Here is a 19,869-nt window from a genome sequence, read left to right on the forward strand (position 1 = left end):
AGATGCTACAAATTACATGGCTCTGGTGGTCAGTCTTGAACCAGTGACAGACAAAGTCTCCTCACTCAGTACCTGCCAGAAGGTGTCATTTGTCCTAGTGTCTTTGAAGTGGATGGGTGAATGCAGGCTTTTTCCATACCTCAGGTCAGACAATTTAGCCAGGAGACAGCTCAGTGTGACATTTACAGCCCTCGTATTGCTTTTCCAGAGACACAGAACTGCTTTCTCTGGACTTTTTCACTGCCATCTCTTTTCCCTCTTGGTGTCCTCTCCATTTGCTACCATCTCTTCTCATGCTATCCAGCTCATCCTTGTCTGCTTCTCACTTAAACCATTATCTCCTTTCCCAGCTACCTTCTCTGATGCTGGGCCAAAGCTTATTGGTCCCAAGAGAGCCATCAGGAGTACAATACAGGACAGAAGTACCCCTTAGGAACAGTAAGGAACAGTTTTCATTTTTCTTTTGCTCAGTTTGATGAATTTTTCTTTCCCTTCCTATGGCCCCATACAGTATCTCTGCCCCCAGCACATACATGAGGAGAAGGGGCCACTGAAGACGGGGATCACAACTGTTGAATAACATTGTGTGTGAATAATGAGAAAAAAATTGTGTATTATACCATGGAAAGGCTCCCTTCTAGGTGCTCCAGGGGGAACTAGAGAATCTAAACAATAGGGGCTAAGTTACCTCAGAACTGAAAGCAACATCTCTTCACCTATCCTAAAACAGATCAGTGCTCTTACACATATCTGACATTGGCAGGTTTTGTCTCCAGCTGTAACAATTCAGTGAAGAGCCTTGTCTGTGCATGGCTTCCAGCCACTTCTTTAGTCAGCTAAAGCATGTCTTAAGTAATCCTGGTGGCTAGTTTCCTCTGAACAGCATCCAGCGACAAAAGCCTATTCTGTTGGTAAAATGCTCTGGCACATGCCCCTGCACATTGCTCATAAGGACCCTTCTATCTTTCAGGAAAATCTTCCTTTATTTAATGATTCTAGTGAGGCATCAAAAACTTGTAACTCTGCCCCAACCAGAGGGAGCTAGGGGTAACAAATCTGCCCTCTCCCTCTTTCGGAAATGCTCTGCAGAGTTCTTGCACTTTCCACATGCACATCATAAAACAACACAATTTCAAACTCACTGTTGTAACTGCTGTTGATGCTCGTCTGTGTTGGTGCCAGGCTGTTCTGGACTGGCCCTTCAGAGGCGGCCCTTCCTGACAGTAAACAGGAGAAGAGAAGGGAGAAAGGAAAGGAGAAAAGAAAGGGAAGAAAAGGGAATATTTAGATAAACTCTCTCAACAGATCTGTGGACACCCTCCACTATTTTTAACAAAATTCTTACGGTAAATTCCTCCCCCCTTCAACAGATATGCACTCACACATATAAAAACACATCTTGCAGCAGAAATCTGGTGAATCTTGTTGCCTCAAGTCCTATATCAAGGACTCTCATTTGCTTTGTCTGTCAGCCCACTGAAAATACCTTGTTCTGGTGTCATTAAAGAGGGTGGAGGGCACAGAAGCTGCTGAATGGGTGGTGCCATTACAACAGGTATGTTCAGGACTTCACTCGCAGATAAGATTCTTACAGATCAGGCTGTCAAGCCCGAGTTAATCTCTCAGCAATTTTTAAGGACAGATGCATACAAAAGGACCTGAATATTAAACACGAACATGTCAGCCCTGCAGTCCTGTTCATCAACAGACATTGAATGCAATATGAAAAATAGCTTGGCAGCATTTCTTATTATGAATAAGTTTTCCCACAGGAAAGCGCAATCCAAATCCTCTTTGGCATTAAAGGTATGTTTGACTCAGGTCAGCAAATGCTGTGTTATTAACCTGACGTGTCTCCTTAGCTAACTGCATTTGTGAATTTGCTGTTGTTAGAATAGTTTCTGTTGCAGAAAGTTCAGAGTTACAGGCATAAGACTGCTCTGATGTTCTTCAGTCCTGACATACTACTCCGTAAATGAGAGACCAGAGGTAGAATTACAGCCTCTCAGCCTGAAAGCACTTGAGTCCATGTATTTTAACATTCAAGGTCATGCTCACTACATTCTCAAACTAGTTCTCCTCTTCTTGGTCCTACTGTCTTCACATTTGTGCCAGGTCCATGCACCAGAGTTATATTGTATGATCTCCCTTGACCTGCAGAGTTCATGAGGAGGACTCGCAGGTATGTGCTATAGCGAGAGCAACCCAAGGAATCTGAGAGGTTCACGAAGCTTTTAATAAAAATAGTTTCTGTGCTACTGCTACAGAGCAAACAATGAATCCATAAGCACTATAGGTACAAGGCCATGTAAACAGCAAGAGATCTTACCAGTTAGGAGGAAAGGAGCTTGGCATTTATCCTTCAGTCCAAAGTCTTGGCCTGGCTACGTAGGCAATGGTGACTGAGTCTAAATACCATGCTATAAGTAGGCATTGTCTTTACTGAACTCTCATGTCTCTTTAAATGATCTCTTATCCTGACTTGTTCTCACAGAATTTGACTGGATCATACGTACTACTTAATGATAAGTATGGATGATAAAGCAGCATTCACATTACCGATAGGATTTTTCAAGGAGGCCACGCAGAATTAATTCTTCATTTGAAAAAGCACTGGAATGCACACATAAGCATTATACTATCCAGAAATGAACTGAAGAGCAGTTAATGCTAAGTTATTGCTGGCAGATACTTTCATTCATTATAGCAAATGCAGTAGAATAACACTGAAGTAATTTGTGTCTTGTCAGTATAAAGGCTGAGGGGGAGTTTCACTTTTACACTCCCCACCTTGCAGCAGAATCAGCTAAGCAAGATATAGAGCTATCCTTCCAAACCCTGAGAGAATACAAAGTTTTAAGGTACTACTCTTGAGTTACTTTGACTGAAGACTACAGTCTCTTAGGAGCTTTTGTACGTGTATTTGTACTTGCATCTGCTTGTAAAACCTTTTCTCACTAAATATCACCAACCGCTCATATACTTTCAGACTCCCCAGAACCACCTAAGAGAATCAGCAAAAAAATCGTAATTTGCTCATGAGTTGTTCTCTTGCTGTTTCACATTTAACAGGAGCGTACAGATACTCTCGCTGAGAAGGAAGTGAGAAGAGTGATGCATTGACCTATTGTTGCTTCTTAAATATTGCATTATATTCAGAACTACTCTTTATACCGTGCTATTTTCCGTGCTTTTCCAAACCAGTCTTCACAAATCTACTAAAAAGTGTCATGCTATCTACCTAGGTTTTCACTTGCTTCCTGTTTATCAAAGCAACAATTTCTAAGACATTCTTATTGTTTATTAAAATTTTCCCAGAACTTTCCTTTCTCTATTCCAAGTCCTTTTGATATCCAGCCTCTATTTGTGATGTTCCTTGCTTTTGTTTGCACGATAGCTTTGCTTTCTCTAATTGCATACTGTTTTGCAACTCATCCATCACGGGTTTTTTTCCCCCTCTTCTTCGCCTGCCTTGTCTTTGTTTCCTTACTAAGGTATTTAAACTGTCAAATATTTTCAATAAGTTACAACTGCTTTTACTTTGTCTTTATTTCTTGAAACATTTCTTTACATGTCAAAACTGAAACTTCTCAAATGCAAGGCTTGTACAAAACTATTTTCTCAAATGCGAGGTTAACAAATTTTGCCACCCTACCTTTCTGTGAGTCTCTTGGAAGATTGCATCTTCAAAGCAAGAAACAAGAAACTAGAAGTGGTTTTTTAAAGGTAAAAATACATACTCCACCTTTTCAGTGCTGCTGGAAAATGATTATTTCTAGTCAAGTGCCAACTGCTCTTTTGTGTTTGCGAACCTTTTTTTCTTTCTTTGGGGGAAACTGCAAACTATTTCACAAGCACTGAAGCAATAATATATACTAAAGCATTTTTATGTGCCTACGAAGCCACTTTCCATCAAAATTGCATTTATAGTTTTGGCAGTTGTCATTATTTTCTTTCATTTTTTTTAACACTTGTCTTATTTACAGTCTCAGCCCCTTGGAACAAATGAAATCCAGAGAAGCATAGCTAAATGCAAACAATGAAAAGTTGAGAAAAAAAAAAAAGAATAGTAGCCTTTGTTTTTGTGAGTAACAGCCTGAAAACTTAATCTCTTCCTGCTTGAAACCAAAAACCTAGAGCCCTTAAACTTATCTTTCTTTATGAAAGGTTATGATTTTCAAAGCAGGGCTAAGAAGAGAAGGTTAACAGGCACCTTGCAGCCACATGAGAGGGAAGAGAAACTCTTCTCAGAGATACACAGTGAAAGAAAGAGAGGTAACAGGTACAAAATGCAATACAGACCTTTCCCATGAGATCTTAGGAACAATATTTTTTTCCAAAAGAGGAAGGTGCCCATCACAGAAAGTTCTCAGGGCTGTGATGGGTTCTCCACTCCTGTAGCTATGCAAAACATAGATGGCCACAGTGTGGAGTGATCTGATCTAGTTGGACTAGTGTTGAGGAAGAGGAAGCAGAAACAACCTCCAGAGGTTCTTCACACAGAAGGTAGTGGGGCACTGGAACAGGTTCCACAGGGAAGTAGTCACAGCACTAAGCCTCGCAATATTCAAGAAGTATATGGACAATGCCCTCAGACACATGGTGTGAATTTAAGGTTGTCCTATGCAGGCATTGGAGTTGGACAAGATGATCCTTGTGGGTCCCTTCCAACTCAGGTCATTCTATGATTCTATGAGATCCTTCCAATCTGCATCATTTTATGATTTGTGACACACGCATTTAGTACTGTGGCACCTTCAAGAGAGATCGTTCTCCCTGCATCTAAAAATAAAATTAAAAAACAATAAGAATTGTTCGTCCATTACATTTTCAGCCTGGTTTCACATCAAGCACCCTGTACTGGCAGAAGCACAATTTATACACTACTAGAAGAGTGTAAATCTGACCTCTGAAAACCAGCAAATTGCTACGCACCCTGGAAATGTACTTTCAGCATGCACAAGCTTCCTTGGCCCTCTTTGACAATGAAGCAGAATTCAGTGTTTCACCATCAGCCGCCACAATTTGCACCACGGTCAAGAGAAAGCAGCCAGTGAAACAATCTTTTGCAAGAAGTCTGGAGTTCCCTACAGAGCAGAACCAAAGTTTCCACAGAACAAACACCCCTAGTTGACTTCTTCTTAAATCTAATTTCCTTTCCTTTCTGGACATCAGGCAAAAGACAATGATTCACAATTGTCCCCACATTCCCAATGGAGTGATGCACCTCTGTTTAAGTGAACCCCAACACTGAAGACCTATAGTGGGGAGGAAAGTTTCACTGGGGGCCTGGAGGAGCAAAGCCCCTCAAAGCATTACAGGCTCACCAGAAAGTTACTTTCAGCATTGACCATTCCAGCCATCTCTAGCCAAAAGGGCTGGCCTTGCAAACTCAGCCCTTTCTTTGAGGTCATGGTAAGCAACAGGGATGAGAGCTGTCCTAATATCCTTTGGTTGTGTTTTTTTTTTTTTTAAATCTGTTATTTCTTTGAAGGCCTAGTACATGCTGTCAAATTATAAAGCACAGCCTTGATGTTTCAGGAAAACAGTGTCATTATCTCAATAACACTTAAACAGACCCTGATTTATCTAAGATTTGTAAAAATCAGGCAGATTTGTTTTCTAGCAAATTCCATTTAACTTACTTCATTCTCACCCAAGCTGCTGTCATTCATTTTAGAAAGTCATATTTGTCCCTTCATATGTATCCATGCTGATTTCTTGCAGACATCACGTATTAAGAGAGGTCTGAGGAATGCAGATTCAACATATAAATTACCTGGCCAGAGAGAGACAGAGAGAACTAAGGACAGCCTAAAGAAGAAAACACCTCTGTAGTCAATTCTCAGCTGTGCTGAGAATGAAATGAAAGAACAGTAATTTACTTGATGTAAAACCAAGAACTTCAATACGGACTTTTGACATCGTATCTTCCTGTCCTAATTACAGACTGCTGGATTTTTTTGGTGTGGGTTGGTATTCAGTTGATTACAAGAGCTGCAGCTTATCCAAGTAAACTGTTATTTAGCTTTGGAAATCATCGCTACAAAGCACTGTAAATATTTTTTAAAAATACTTAAAAAATATTTCAAAAAAAATGCAGGCTCCAGAAGAAACTGCACAATTTCAAAGAATAAAGTCTTTGATGGTCTTCTAAGCAAAAATACCCCACCTCTGGCTCAGGAGTATTGCAGCCACTGCTTTCCAAAAGTGTGAGCTTAGTGCTCACACTTAATGCTCACTAATGCTTAGTGAAATAACACTATTGCCCTGTTCTGTAATGTCTTGTGCAAGAGTGCATGTTTGGAGACAGGATATTTGTCTTAGTGGATACTGTCTGCGCTGGTATGACTATTTTTGCGTGACATGCACTCCATAATGCTCCTTGATGGGGCGGCTTTTGGGATTAGGGCAACTACACTTATTCATCTCAGAAAAGAAAGAAGTGTATGAAACGGTAATTAGTAGACAGTCAGCTGTTTTGGTATCAGTATTTATATGGGGGACTGAGGTTTCAAGCTATCAACTGTTGATAACCATATCTTATCTTTGCTTTTACTTGGGGAATGGACACTAACTGCAGAACAGAGTGTGTGTAATCACCAGGGGCTGTGAGAGTGAGGAAGGCAGTGTCTCCCAGCTGCCTGGAGAGATGGAAGCCAAGAAGTGGGAGGCAGCTTACAGGAAGATATAAATAAACCCAGCTTATTGACATAGCCTTGTTTGCTCCATGGTTGTTTGATGGAAAGACGAGACTGATCCACTGCATTATGAAAAAAACATCAGCTGCACACAGTTACTCTCTGGCTCTGTTTAATTACAGAAGGGCCAGCCTGGGAACATTTACACATTCGCTGCTGTGTAGGAGAAAATGCTTTTCTTTGAATTTATTATAATCCTAAGAGAGATGGACACAGTTTTTTTAAGTAATCAGTGACTGCACTAAATTTTATGGTGGGAGAAGGACAGCCTGGGTTTACAGGAGCTTTGTGTGCATAAAATGCTGTGAACATATATTCTGAAGGGTCACACAGGTTCTTTTAAAACCTAGCTATATGCACACTTGAAAAGAGAGAAGCCTGAACTCACAGCCACCCCAGCCCCTGTCTGTGCTTTCAAAACAGCCCCACTTTCTGTGTCCTCAAAAAAGCCACCATCCGTGCCTTGTAACTCCCCTGCCCCTCCCTCCATGCCTACACTACCATTACACTGAAGTGGGAACTGTTACTTTTATTCATTTCCCATCTCTTTTCACAGCCTGCCAACCCATATAAATCCCCACTAAAAAGGAATCTTGCAGTAGAGAATATACAGAGTCAAAGCATAAGACTAATTTCTCAGCAAGTGTCCCACTCTGAAAACGGAGAAAATTCTTTGTGAAGGTGAGCAGTGGTTGAGTTATATCTGGGTGGTCCAAGCAAGAGAACACTGTGGGTCAGCCTGTCCCAGGGCACAGTTTTATCATTACAGAAAGCAGCTATACCCTTCTCCTCTGTTTAGTGTGTGAACACCTTTCTTACAGTGGAAATTTCTGAAATGTTTAATAAAAAGCACAGCTTTCAAACTGCTCTCTAATAGGAAATGGCAAAATTGAAACACTATATTCTCTTCGTCTTCCCTCACACCTCCCTATAGCAAATAAATCCTATTTTCCTCTATTAAGGAAGTTTATAAGATTGCACCTGTTACAGTAATTTTTCAGGTGGAAATAAAGGATTTGAAGTTGTCAGACAACTTGGAGATGGAGACTTGAACTGGATGAATTGTAGCACACAACTTTTTTATATCACTATTTTTCCATCTGTCCATATCAGAAAATCACACAACATATGGCTTCGAAACTCGGCATCAAGTACATTTTTCTTTACAAGCCTTCTTTCTTAGCTCTTTCTCACTTCTATGTGCCTCACATAATTTGCCTGCTGTGTTTACTAGCACATATAATCCACAAGGTCTTTATTGTGGAGTACAAATAATAATAATTAAAAAACCCTAATTCCAGCCTTTAAATTATTTAAAGATCAACAGAAGAAACAGAACAACGTATTCTAGCTTAATTGCTTATTGCATGGTTAATTTAGGTTTCACTAGAAACTGAGAAAAAAACCCTGTCTTTACACATAGGGTACTGAATAACAACATCAACTTACATATCTTTACAAACCTTCTTTGGGGGGCATTTTTCTCAAATTGCAAAGCAGTGTTAAAGAGTTCACACTTTGTGGCTGAAAAACCTCTCAGAGCAGCTGCGCACCTTGAGGAGGTTAGCTGAGCTTTCCAAGTATCAAAATGTAAAATTTAATACTGCAATGTATATTTCTGTCTGCAGTACAGAAAGCCTGAAATACAAACCAAAGTAGGGCAAAACTGTGTGAGAAAAGATGATAACTCCAGGGCTGTGCCTTTTCCTCCATTGCTGTTGTGAGTTACAGTCTGCTGAGTAGTTTGGCAAAACATGTTTTTTGTCTGGCTGTAATCTGGACCAGCCTTAAAGCAGCTGCACCCTGCACAGCGAACAGGATATACCCATAGCCTGTCAACCCCACCCATTTTGGTGGAGGCATTTCCAGTCCAGTTTTATACAGCTGCTTAACTTTTTAAGGGCAGAGCCAGGCAGCTACCACAGCAAGAAAAAACCAAAAATTAAAACAAATGGAAATTGACGAACCATCTATTATATCAGTGGGTGATCACAGCTGAGATCCACTTACTCATACTGGAACAACAAACAGCTAAAAACTAAATCAACTGCTTTCAAACTGGGACATAATCAAAGTTAATGCACTAAATGTAGCAGCCATCCTGGCCTGTGCAGTCCTATAAACCTTTCACACCACAGAAGTAGAAAAACATGTATCTTAGATTTTTTCTATAGCATGGGCATGTTTTGAAATGCATTTAACTGGTCAGAGTGTTTAACATTGCTAGACATGCAAGGATGGAGCATGGTTTAGAGTTTACAGTCAGGCTTAATATTTTTAATCAGAATTAGTGTTTTAAAAATAGCTCAGAACTCCATAAAGGAAGAATTACAGCATTTTAAATAACATAAGATTTATGTAGTGTCACTCCTTCTTTTTTCACCTACATCAAAGCTGCACTAAATTGAGCATGCCAAATTATTCATATTTTGCTTTGATATTTAATAGCTCCTATCAGAGGAAATGTTCACAGTTCATGAATGTTAATTAATTAAGTTCTAGTACTCTTGGAGTGATAAGAGGACATCAGTATATTGGCTATCTGAAACACCAAAAAGTTTAAGCTAACTGATGTATGGAATGAGAACAACTCGTCTTCTTGGTCTGTTACACTAACACTCAATTTTCTGCCTTTTCCAGATTTGCAAACACATGGATGGAAAGGGCTTGTTTCCTGGGAGTACTCCAAGCTCCCCACACAGCCCCTCTTTACCAAAGCCCAGTCACTATCCCAGGCAACAGCAGAAGTTTTTTAGCTGATTGAAAGTGTGAGTTAAGAAGCTAAATAAGAGCTGCTCCCCAGAGAGGAGCAGATCAAGGGTTCAATTTCACCAAGTATCCACAGAGGCAGAACAGAAGACAAGTGGGCAGATGCAGAAGTACTTCTTAGCAATGACAGTAATTAGCTATAGTTACTGGAGGTGGTGTGGTATGTGTACAAAATGCATTGTCACTCGGAGTCAAAGCCAAGCCTAGATGTCTTCCCAGCAGGTTTGCTGCTTGTGTACCATCGGTTCCTGGATTGAATTAGGACAGAGTAATAATTCCTGTAGTTCTGGATTTGCTGAAGGAAGGAAGGATGGTGCGTCACTGCAGAGATTGAATGGCATTATAACAAGTCTTGCTTTCTGCCTGTAGGATAGGTGTATTGCCTGGTTCCAAAGGGCAAGCAGAATGTGAATTAAATTGTAAGCATGCTTATAATACTTGGTCATTGTTTGCTGGGCACAAAGGAGCACTTCATTTTGAAGGCTGAAATGCCTAGCTGATTGGATTGAGTGTTTCAGAGCTTCAGTGGTACAGTCATGGACTGGTCTGAATCAACTCCTCCTGATTCACATGCTCAAATCCCCCAAAGTATTCAGAGCAAGCACTGCTGTAACTTCTCTGCTTGATTTGTTGTCCTAGGCTAACACAGTGTTTGCTTCACCTTATAAGCTATGAAGCCTTTCAGGACAAAGGCAGATCCAGATAGAACAGACTCCCTTTATTTCTGCAACACTGCCTTTCCCCGTAACTCTACATGTCTCTTCTCTGGATGAAGGAAGCAAAGGAAGGCTTCTTCCTACAGGTCTTGCCCCCAACTATAAGCTAATATATACCCATAGCCTGATAGCATCTGGCTGCTGTAAGGCATGAAAACTTTGCTCGTGTCTTGGTCGGAAACTGGTTTCATTGCAAGTAGTGGTTAACCAGTTTTGTGTAAGTAAATGCATTGTTTGAATAGTCTTTGACTCACAGAGGTAGTACAGATGGCCATTTCAGTAACTTCTTTAACCTGGTTATTAGTATTTAGTAACCTCTAGATAATCAGTTAACTTTTCTTCTTGCTTCAACAAAAAGCAACTGAATCTAGAGCTGTCTCTAAGGTTTAAGTAGACTTCAAATCACAGTTAATAATGTGATTTCTTACTAACCCACTCAGCTAAAAAATACCACACAGAAAACTCTGAACACTGACATTTGCCTTACTGCCTTCAGTTTCAGCATTTTTGACATATATATATATATAAAGATTAAAAGGTTTGAGGAACAGGATGTGTGACACAGGTAATCATATTCATTTCCAATCTCTGCATAGGCAAACATTCATCAATATTTAACTTTCTGGGGAATATCTGAAGCTGAAATTGTGTGGATTGTTCTGAGGGTATGAACAACTCCCCTGATACCAGAACGCATAAAACAGAAAGAGTGAAGAAAGGAAACAGCTGCTCTGCTTCTCTCTTGCATTAGCAAGTACAAACAGTTTATTTCCCAACAAAATTCAAGTGCATTGCTAGCTTTTAGTAGGGTGATCTATAAAGGCATACAGTCATCTTTGATGGGGAAGACAAAACAGAGCTGGTGACCAGCCAAATGTACATAGACTGAGATATCCAGTTGCAGGAATGAGAGTTAAAATGCACAACAGCTTCCTAGCTAGGTAAGTCACAACAGCTTAGATTCAGCCCCAAACACTCCTCCTAACACTGGTCACACAACCTGTTGGTTGGCTTTTAATCTGCTGTTCCCACCTCTCTGCAGGTACCTTGAGTAAAGTGACCTATAGGCAGTACTTCAGGCTGAATCATTCATCCAGCCGTGGTTCAGAAGCTATGTAGTGTTACATAAATCCTTATTTCAAGTACTCCAAATGCATGAATTGATGTGTGGAAAAAGTAACTGTAGAGCAAGGAAGATTTCTCTTCATGGGAGGAAGAAGGCTTTTAGGTCACAGCCAGCTAACTGAAACAGAAGACACTCTGCAAGAGCTGTGCACTAGGATATTCTGTTTACTTAAAGTAGGGGTCCTACATTGGAAAGACTGATTGTTTCCACTGGTTCTGTAGCAGTGCAGTAACCACTGTTGCTTTGCACAAAGTGTTTCAGTAGATAAAGCAGTACTGGATTTGCATCTTAAAATTCAAGTTTCTATGGAAACTATATCTATGGAAAGCAAGTTAGGAAGCTCTCAGAAATATCCTGCAAGGTACAGCAGTGTTCTTTAGAAGATGTTATCTATCTTTTTTTCCCCCTTGCCAGTATGACCAGAAAGTAGTTTTCCTTTTTTATCGAGCAAGCTTGTTTTTAGCATGCATTTACACATAGTACTAGACATTCAATTTGAACAGCTAGACATTCCAATCTTTAAATAAAGTAGTTCTTTGAGTTCAGTGAAAAGTGCCTAAATAAAATAAGCAAACTTACAGCTTAGATCTTAATGCAACAAAATACTCAAGCATGTAATTACTTAAGTCAACAAAGTCATTAAAATAAACACATGTACCAGTTAACATTCAAAGATATTCTGATTTCATAGTCAAAGTTGAGGGACAGTGCACACTGCAGGACAAAAACATACAGTCTTCCAGCTGTAACAGGAGTTGCATTTGCAGAACAAATGCAGAATTTGGCTCTCTGACCATCAGTGACCATGAAATGTTTTTACCGCAAAGCTGTTTTGTAATCTAGTCATTGCAATTAATGAAGGGCATTATATGGTCAGGGCAAACAACCTCCATTCACCCACAAAACACTAATGCAACTAATAGTCCTTTCGAAATATGTCTAGGTAAAAATAAATAGTTTATCTGCAATAAAATTCTATTGCCTGCATTTCTCAAGAAGATGTTCAAGTGCCAACCAGATATGTCTGAGCTGTAATGATAAAAAATGGGGTTTATTTCCTTGCTTTACAAATGCTAGGCTCAACCTGTAGGTTACAGGGTGCAGAAAAAGCTATGCTAGTTCACATCAATTCTCCAGATTGTTTAACCTATATGAGAAAGCACCTCTAGTTGTATCAGAGTTCTAAATCCTTTGTGACGCCAGTGTTATGGGAACTGCTGCGTTATGCATAAGGCCAAGCAGCCATCAGACACCCAATCCAAGACAAAAATCCATCCTGTCAGTGCATTTAGTCTGTTCAAATGGTACCGCAAGTACTAAATCTGCAGTTTCTCCAGTGGGGAAAAAATATGTCATTGAAGTGCCGAAATTAGTCTGTACAGATTTCAGCATCACAAATATATTATGTCATGTGCTAAATGTGCACTTTTTGAAGTGAATATTCATAATGTCTCCTACTTAATTTCTACAAAATTGGTTATGGGCTGTGGTACACTTGAAGAACTTCCATACCTAGGAACCCTGTTCCCTCTACACAGCTGTCCATTTTCACAAAACTCGGAGAAACTTAAAAGCCTGGAGATTACAACCCTACTGCCAAATTTTACCTGAACTTCATCAGCCAGCTTAAATGTTATTTGGGAGAAAATGAGAAAGCAGCAAGACTTACTGACGGAGGCATCCATCTACGCATAAACTTCTAATCTTCATTACGTTAGGAAAAAAGAGTACAAACCCATGCTTATAATATTCATGATTACTAAAGAGGGATCTTCAAAATCTACATAAACTTTTCCCAATTTAGTTTAATCTGCAAGTCTGCAGACAATCTCAGTTGAAAATGTACCCTTTCTTGAACTCTCACTGCCTGAATAACATTGGCTGTTAAATGGTGGAGCACTCAATAAAAAACCAAATGGTAAACGTCATGCTCAGTCTGGCAATTTATACCTTTTTTTTTTTTTTTTTTTTTTTCCAAATGTATTTCATTTCCCTCCCTGCACTAGCGTTTTTTGCATTTTCTCTTACAGAGGAAAGGTGTGCAACTGTAATTCAGGTGGTGTGACATTCACTCTCTCCATTGGGATAATAATATTGCATCCCTCTTGCACTGCAGACTACTGGGAACAGGGTCTGTGAGAGTGCAAGTATTTTTTAACATACCCATATCAATCAAACCACACTGAAGCTGTAAAGCTGCGGGATAAACCAGTAAGATAAGCACCAACAGAGTTCCATCTGTGAAGCTCTCCTCTTTAGATGAGACTTGGTATCTTCTTTCAGCCAGAGTACCCAGGTAGGCCATAAGTGGGCATCTTTGGCTTTGCTACAGGAGAAATAAGAGCAGGGCAGAGTTGGAGGCAGAAAGCCTTGGGGAACCTTAAAAACAATACTAGTGTTCTCTGTTGGCTGATCCAAGACCAGATGAAATAAAAAAGAGACTTTGCATTGATTGCAACGAGCTTTGGACCACCTCTACTTGTCTTGAAGTCCCCAAATGCTCTAGAATGGGCACAAGTGATAGCAGAGGAATACTGAAATTTGTAAGAGTTACCTTGGGCTTTGATGGCAGCAGAGAGAGACAGATTTTGAATGTATTTAACAGTGTCATTTTCCACTTCTCCCCCCCTGCACCTTCTTGGCTCTGATTACTATTAATTAGTCTTTAAGGATTTGAAATTACACAAAACTGATCTGCTGGGACAGGTAAGCAATAAAAATTTTGTGGAACTAACCTGATAAAAGTTTCTAAAACTCCAGTTGTTGAGACGTGGTGGAAAAAAGAACAAAGGATACATTAGGAAGTGGAAAGAATGAGAAAGATGTAATTTCAATTTCTTTTCATTGTAGAGCTTGAAATGATAAAACTCGGAGACTTCAAGCATGAGGTAATTTTCCCCAGTATCCTGTTTTCTAAAAATATCTGCTAGCTCTCTTCTTTCTCCACCTAATTAAAAGGACTGATGTTAGAGCCTTCTGTTATGTCAATATCTGCCCTGACTCCATTTCCCCTATCTCACCTACCTGCGACAGTAGATGCTGTATATTTGTGAAAAACAGAGTCACAGGGCTGCACCAAGACCTTCCCTTTGGGTGTGTTAGGGAGGGATGTGAGGAATGAACTCCACAATAGTATGGTCAGGCAGAAGTAAATAAGCAGAAGGGAAACCATAACTAAAAGCTTAGCTTGTTCTTTTCATACTTTTGCATCTTCTGTTTCTCTGTGCTACAAAGCACACAGTTTGTAAGACTACGAAGTCTAAAAGAACAGAGGACATAATATCAATAAAAGATTGATCCTGTTTGGGGACTGTGGAATAAGCTGGAAGTATTCAGGGACTCTATTTCTCAGTATGTACCTGTTACTCTGGTGTGAACCCTTACGTTTCATGACCACATAGCACGCACCTTGCTTCCTGAACTTATAGGCACTCAGTGGAGTCTCTCCCTGGATGTGTTTTGCAGAGTGTTAAGTCTGTCCTCAACAAAATACAGTGCTGAGAACTAACTCACAAACAATGTGTAACTCCTAGACACCTTTTATGGTCCTCTGTGAGGTCTTAGAAGGACATTGTGGTGAAAACTAAAACTGAACCTTAGATAATGAAACACTTAAGTCTGGAACACATCTCCAAATTTCACTGGCAGAAATAATAACATTTTATCAGAAATTTACCAATGTGATTCCCTCCTCCTTTTGAAAATCATTCCTTGTGTATGGCTTTTATCCTCTGGTAACTACAAATAAAAAAATGAAACCCTGTGTCAGTACCATTATTTTGCATGATTTTTGGCTGGCAAGGGATCTTCTTGCTTTTTAAAGAAATAAAATTGGAAAAACGAAAGTTATTGCGCTGCCCCAAGTACTGAGGCAAGTTTCCAAAGACCAGTTCTTCCATGTACCATGTGAATGTACCATGTGAATGTTTCCAGAAACCCACAATCACCATTATTAAGATCAGACCACTTGCTGTAGTGACACACTGGCTCATGGAGCAGGATGCACACAGTTTGCAGAGCTGAGAGATAAAAATGAATTCCAGAAGAAACAGATTAAATATATGGAATTGAAATATGTGCTTTTTAGTCTTTATTTTACCACTGAACTCCTTTATGATCTTCAGTTCATCCGCTCTCCTTATCCATCTGGTCACATTCCCACAAACATCCATTTGACTCAGGTATCTAGCTATAAGCTTGTCATAGATTTACTCTTCTCAAACACCCTCTGTACAGCTGCAAAGCCACGGGGGACCCACCAGATCTTACACACAGCCTATGCATATAACTACTAACCAGAAGAGAGATGCAACGTTAAGTTTTCATATCCTATTGTTTTGCCCCCTTGCACCACATGTAATGTCTTTCTACACACCACATTCTAATGTCTTTGTACTTCTCCACAGAAAGAACCTTTAACTCACAGAAAATGAGATTGAAAACACTAATAAAAAGTTCTCTCTGTCCTTCTAAAAATGCTGCTTCTGGGCTCCCTTACAAAGCCTGGGGGAGGAATGACTCATCCAAAATATAGTCTCTGCTGCAAATAGCAGGTGGTCAGCCTGTGAGACTGGCATATAACTCTCCAGGTGTCCCCCATCAGTTCCTGGAAGAGTTCACGCAGGCTGAGGCGAGCTGTCTCTTTCACTTGTAAAGGAATCAATACCAGTATTGCTACCATGATGCTCTTCTCCTCTTGCAAATGAAAGAAATACAGCATCAAACAATCTTCAGATATAAATGGCCTTAATTAATGGTATGCTTTTTAACAGTGTCCACTCTGACTTCTGAGAACGCTTGATCTCCAGAGACTGAGAAAAACAGGCCTCAGAAAGCTTTTCAATTCATTAGAACTGAGTCACATATTATAAATCAATACATGACAAAACAGTTGTAAATGCTTCTCTCAACACTGTATTACACAATGCCCAATTACAGTGACTTGCAGCCTGCTAACTTTGTTTGAGTTAGGGTCCAGCTGCAAGGACAAAACCACTTTGGGAAAGCATGTTGGCGAACAAAAAGCTTTTACTTTTTACTATATTAAGGTCACTTGATCAAGTGGGAAGGAAAAATTTTAAAGGATTCTCTGCAAGCCGCGTTTTCTGTCTGCTCAGAGAAAGGCATAAAAAGAATAAATGTAAATTTAACAAATGACACAATAAGAGTGAATTGATGAATGACTCACTTTCATAACTAAGCAAGAGCCAAGAAATAAGGTACTTCCTTAGCACTGAAAGATTTTTCTTTGAAGTGTTATCTCCTAATGTCCTAGCCCTTCACTGAAAAAAAGTCTTGTGCTATGCTTCTGTGTCACCAAAAATATCTGTTGCCAGAGAACTGATTGAACTAATTGGTTGTGCAAAGCATTTCTTTTTAATTAAAATGCTATGAAATCATTGAAGAATGGGTTTACCTACCTCTAGTAGGACTATTTTAATATTTACATACATTGCTAGCATTGACAAATCTTAATTTGATACTTAATAGATATACATAATTTATGTCTTGATTCTTTCCTGTTGCAGATGATTTTGAATACATCCTACTGTGGTAGAAGAAATTCTCTGGGGGATATACAACATCTACTGTATAAGTCCCTGCCGAAGATCTGTATGAACTCTCCAAGCTTTTTGTCAAGAAAAGTCTAGCCTATTTTTTCTATACCTGAGGATGAAATGATCACCCTAAAATTATCAATTGTCAGGTAGAAGTACCCAAAGAATCATTAGACTAAGAAAAATTACTTCTTCTTTTGCTTCTTAAATGAATACGTTTTGTTCCACATTTTACCAAAGTGTGGGCAATGATGGATGAGGTCTTGCTGGCTCTAAGCCACTTAGCAACCTTAAGAGCAATAGTAAATTGTCCTGTAAGACAAAATAGGGTAAAAATACGTGCCATGCAAAGATATAATTACACTATTATATAATAAAGCCATGTCTTGCTTTCACATAGTTATGTACTGAGTGACCATAACTTGAATATCTATTGGCAACTACCATACAAAAATCTAAAGACCAAAATGGACCATAAAGGTCTTCTTGCTTACCTCACTCATTGACATGAACCAAAAGACATGCTGCTGCAGAGATTGTGACAGTACTTGTTTAGGCTCAGCACAGGGTGCCTCTCTGACCTAAAAGCTCCTTTTATCAATGAGAATTTTATTGAAAAGAAACATGCCTCATTTCCAAAGACATCATTCATTTCGGGTCCCAAGTGACTCCTGCCCGACTTTAAACATTGTCTCATCTCATTAACCGTAGAATATTGTTCTTGACAAGAGCTCCATACAGTCTCACTGAGGGCAAAGGGACAATTACTGACAAAAGAAGGAAGAAATCCAATGTTGTTTCAGTTGTGCTCTCCCAATAGGTCCATATACTTCTTTCACACATTCCCTAATTTGGACCAACAAGTTAAATAGTATCTCACTCTCTTGCTACCAGGTATTTCACCAGTGTTTTTCAAATGCTGTTATTTTTCAGAATTTGTCCTCTGATGCTTGATTTCAGTGTGCATTCAGAGTTTACCAGTCCCAGTCTAACCACCAGAGTGTGGGGGCAACGCTCTTATGGTGTTAAACCTTTGGAAGCAGTGTCTTATACTGTACATACACAACATTATTTCATTGTCACAGTTGTGTGAGGCTCCCAGTCACTACTGAATAATTGTAAAGGTAAAGGCTGTAAAAATCCACCACCTTTTTTCGAGTTCATCTACCACTTCAATTCTTCTTATTCTCTTTAAAATGCTGGATATCTTCAGGGGAAGGCAGAATAGCATAAACCCATACTCAGGCTTTCTACTGTACCTTTACTCCTGCATCCCCATCCAACCTCAGCCCACAAGGAGTCTTGCGTTTGGATAAGGAAGATCTGAAACATTGGGGGACTTCAGGGCCTGTGTTTTTCCAATTAACTGTATCATTCTCCATAAATAGTAGAAGACTCTAGTCATACTGTACATTTTTATCACTTTATAAAATACCTGTATAGAGGGTAATGTATTCTAAGCAAACAGAAGCATGATACGCCCTAAAAGCTATATTATTTATGCATGTAAGCATATTTCTAGGTGATTTTACATACTGTTATACACAACTAACCACTGTGATTAATAAGAATTAACCATTTAAACAACTCAATCATTTCTAAACAGAACTTCAATATGTACTGCAAGCTACATGTAGTCACACTAAGTCTGAATTAGATCTGATTCAGCTAAAAGTATTACTGCTCCTTCCTCTGCAGCTACTAGAGTCAAGACAAGCCCTGAAGCCATGTTATTTTCATCATGCTTTCAATAAAATGCATGAGCCTAAAGTCTCCTACACACTTTGTCTTGAATCATCAAGATTTGAATTTGAATTAACACATTATAAGGGAGAAAATCTGGACTTGTCAGTACTTGTCATGGATTTTCTTCTTCCATCCCCATCTCTGGATGATAACAAGAAGGAATCCTATTGCTCTAGAGTGAAAAACTAAACACAAATTAAAGATCTATAGAGGTAATAAACCAGATTCTTTTTAAATTTTTCATGGAAGAGTGTCCGATTCTATTTCAGTAAATGGCAAACTATAAATAATTTCTAAAAAAAACCATATTGAGCTGAAGAGTCATGTAAAGTTTTGAAGTAAAATTTTTCCTGATATTCACAGGCAGACGTTTAACAGGCTCAAGAAGGAGATTAAATTACTCTTGATTAAAAACAGTAATCCAATAAAGCAAGGTCCTCTGTAAGCATAGTACAGTGTTAAAGGTTTCAAATAGCTGAAGACAAGAACAACCCAGTTTATATGTTGATATAATTCAGAGACCTCAGTTTGGCTCCTGTTACTGAAAGCAAAAAGATGCATACTAGCAGACTGCTGTATCATGGGAAGGGCCATAGATGTCCCAATAGGCCAGTGGTCCCAATGACAGAGAAGACAGATGTCGCAGAAACACAAAGAGCTTTTCTACTGTGACATGACATGTCAGAGTCATGAAGCTCCCCTCAAGAAAAGAGTCAATGGACCAGATGATTCACTCATGCAAAGTGTCAGAGATTCAAGAAGGATTTGCCCTAAGTTATGGCAGATGACATTTTGTCGCACTAAAGGCAGGGCTAACTTGCCATAATTTTAGTTTCCTGCCTGTGGAACTAAGCAGACTTATGCCATGCATGCTTTTTAAAACAACAAAAAATAACCCTTACAAAGACATGTGGTCAGCTAGACTGTGGTACATACATTGTTGCGATCTAAAGTACCTACACCACATGGCCATGTGACAAGGTTCACACAGGTAATAGAAAACTAGATATTTTATCATTTCCAGTTGTGTATTCCATAAGTCAGTGCTGCAGCAGATACTTAACAGATGAAGGCAAGAGTGGCAAAGGTGGGCGCAGACAAGACAAGCACAGACCAGCAGGGACACATCTCCTGGGATCCTATATCAGCTGTGTGACAGGGCTGAGACTCCTCACTTTTGTGTGCCTTCTACCCACGTTTTTCCAAAATATGCAATGGTGAAAATTCTTGTGAAAAATAAATCCAAGTCTTTC

At 39.4% G+C, this 19,869-nt stretch overlaps 1 protein-coding gene across 2 annotated transcripts in view; it reads right to left on the minus strand.

The window, feature by feature from the left end:
- Positions 1-19,869, minus strand: part of NRG1 (neuregulin 1) — a 455,801-nt gene that overhangs the window by 290,414 nt on the left and 145,518 nt on the right. For both annotated transcript variants that reach the window (XM_054055245.1, XM_054055246.1), the window contains exon 2: positions 1,143-1,213. In XM_054055245.1, the coding sequence (XP_053911220.1) occupies positions 1,143-1,213 (71 nt within the window). The remainder of the gene's footprint in view (positions 1-1,142; positions 1,214-19,869) is intronic.

Source organism: Cuculus canorus, chromosome Z, assembly GCF_017976375.1.
Source record: "Cuculus canorus isolate bCucCan1 chromosome Z, bCucCan1.pri, whole genome shotgun sequence".
Classification (NCBI taxonomy): Eukaryota; Metazoa; Chordata; class Aves; order Cuculiformes; family Cuculidae; genus Cuculus; species Cuculus canorus.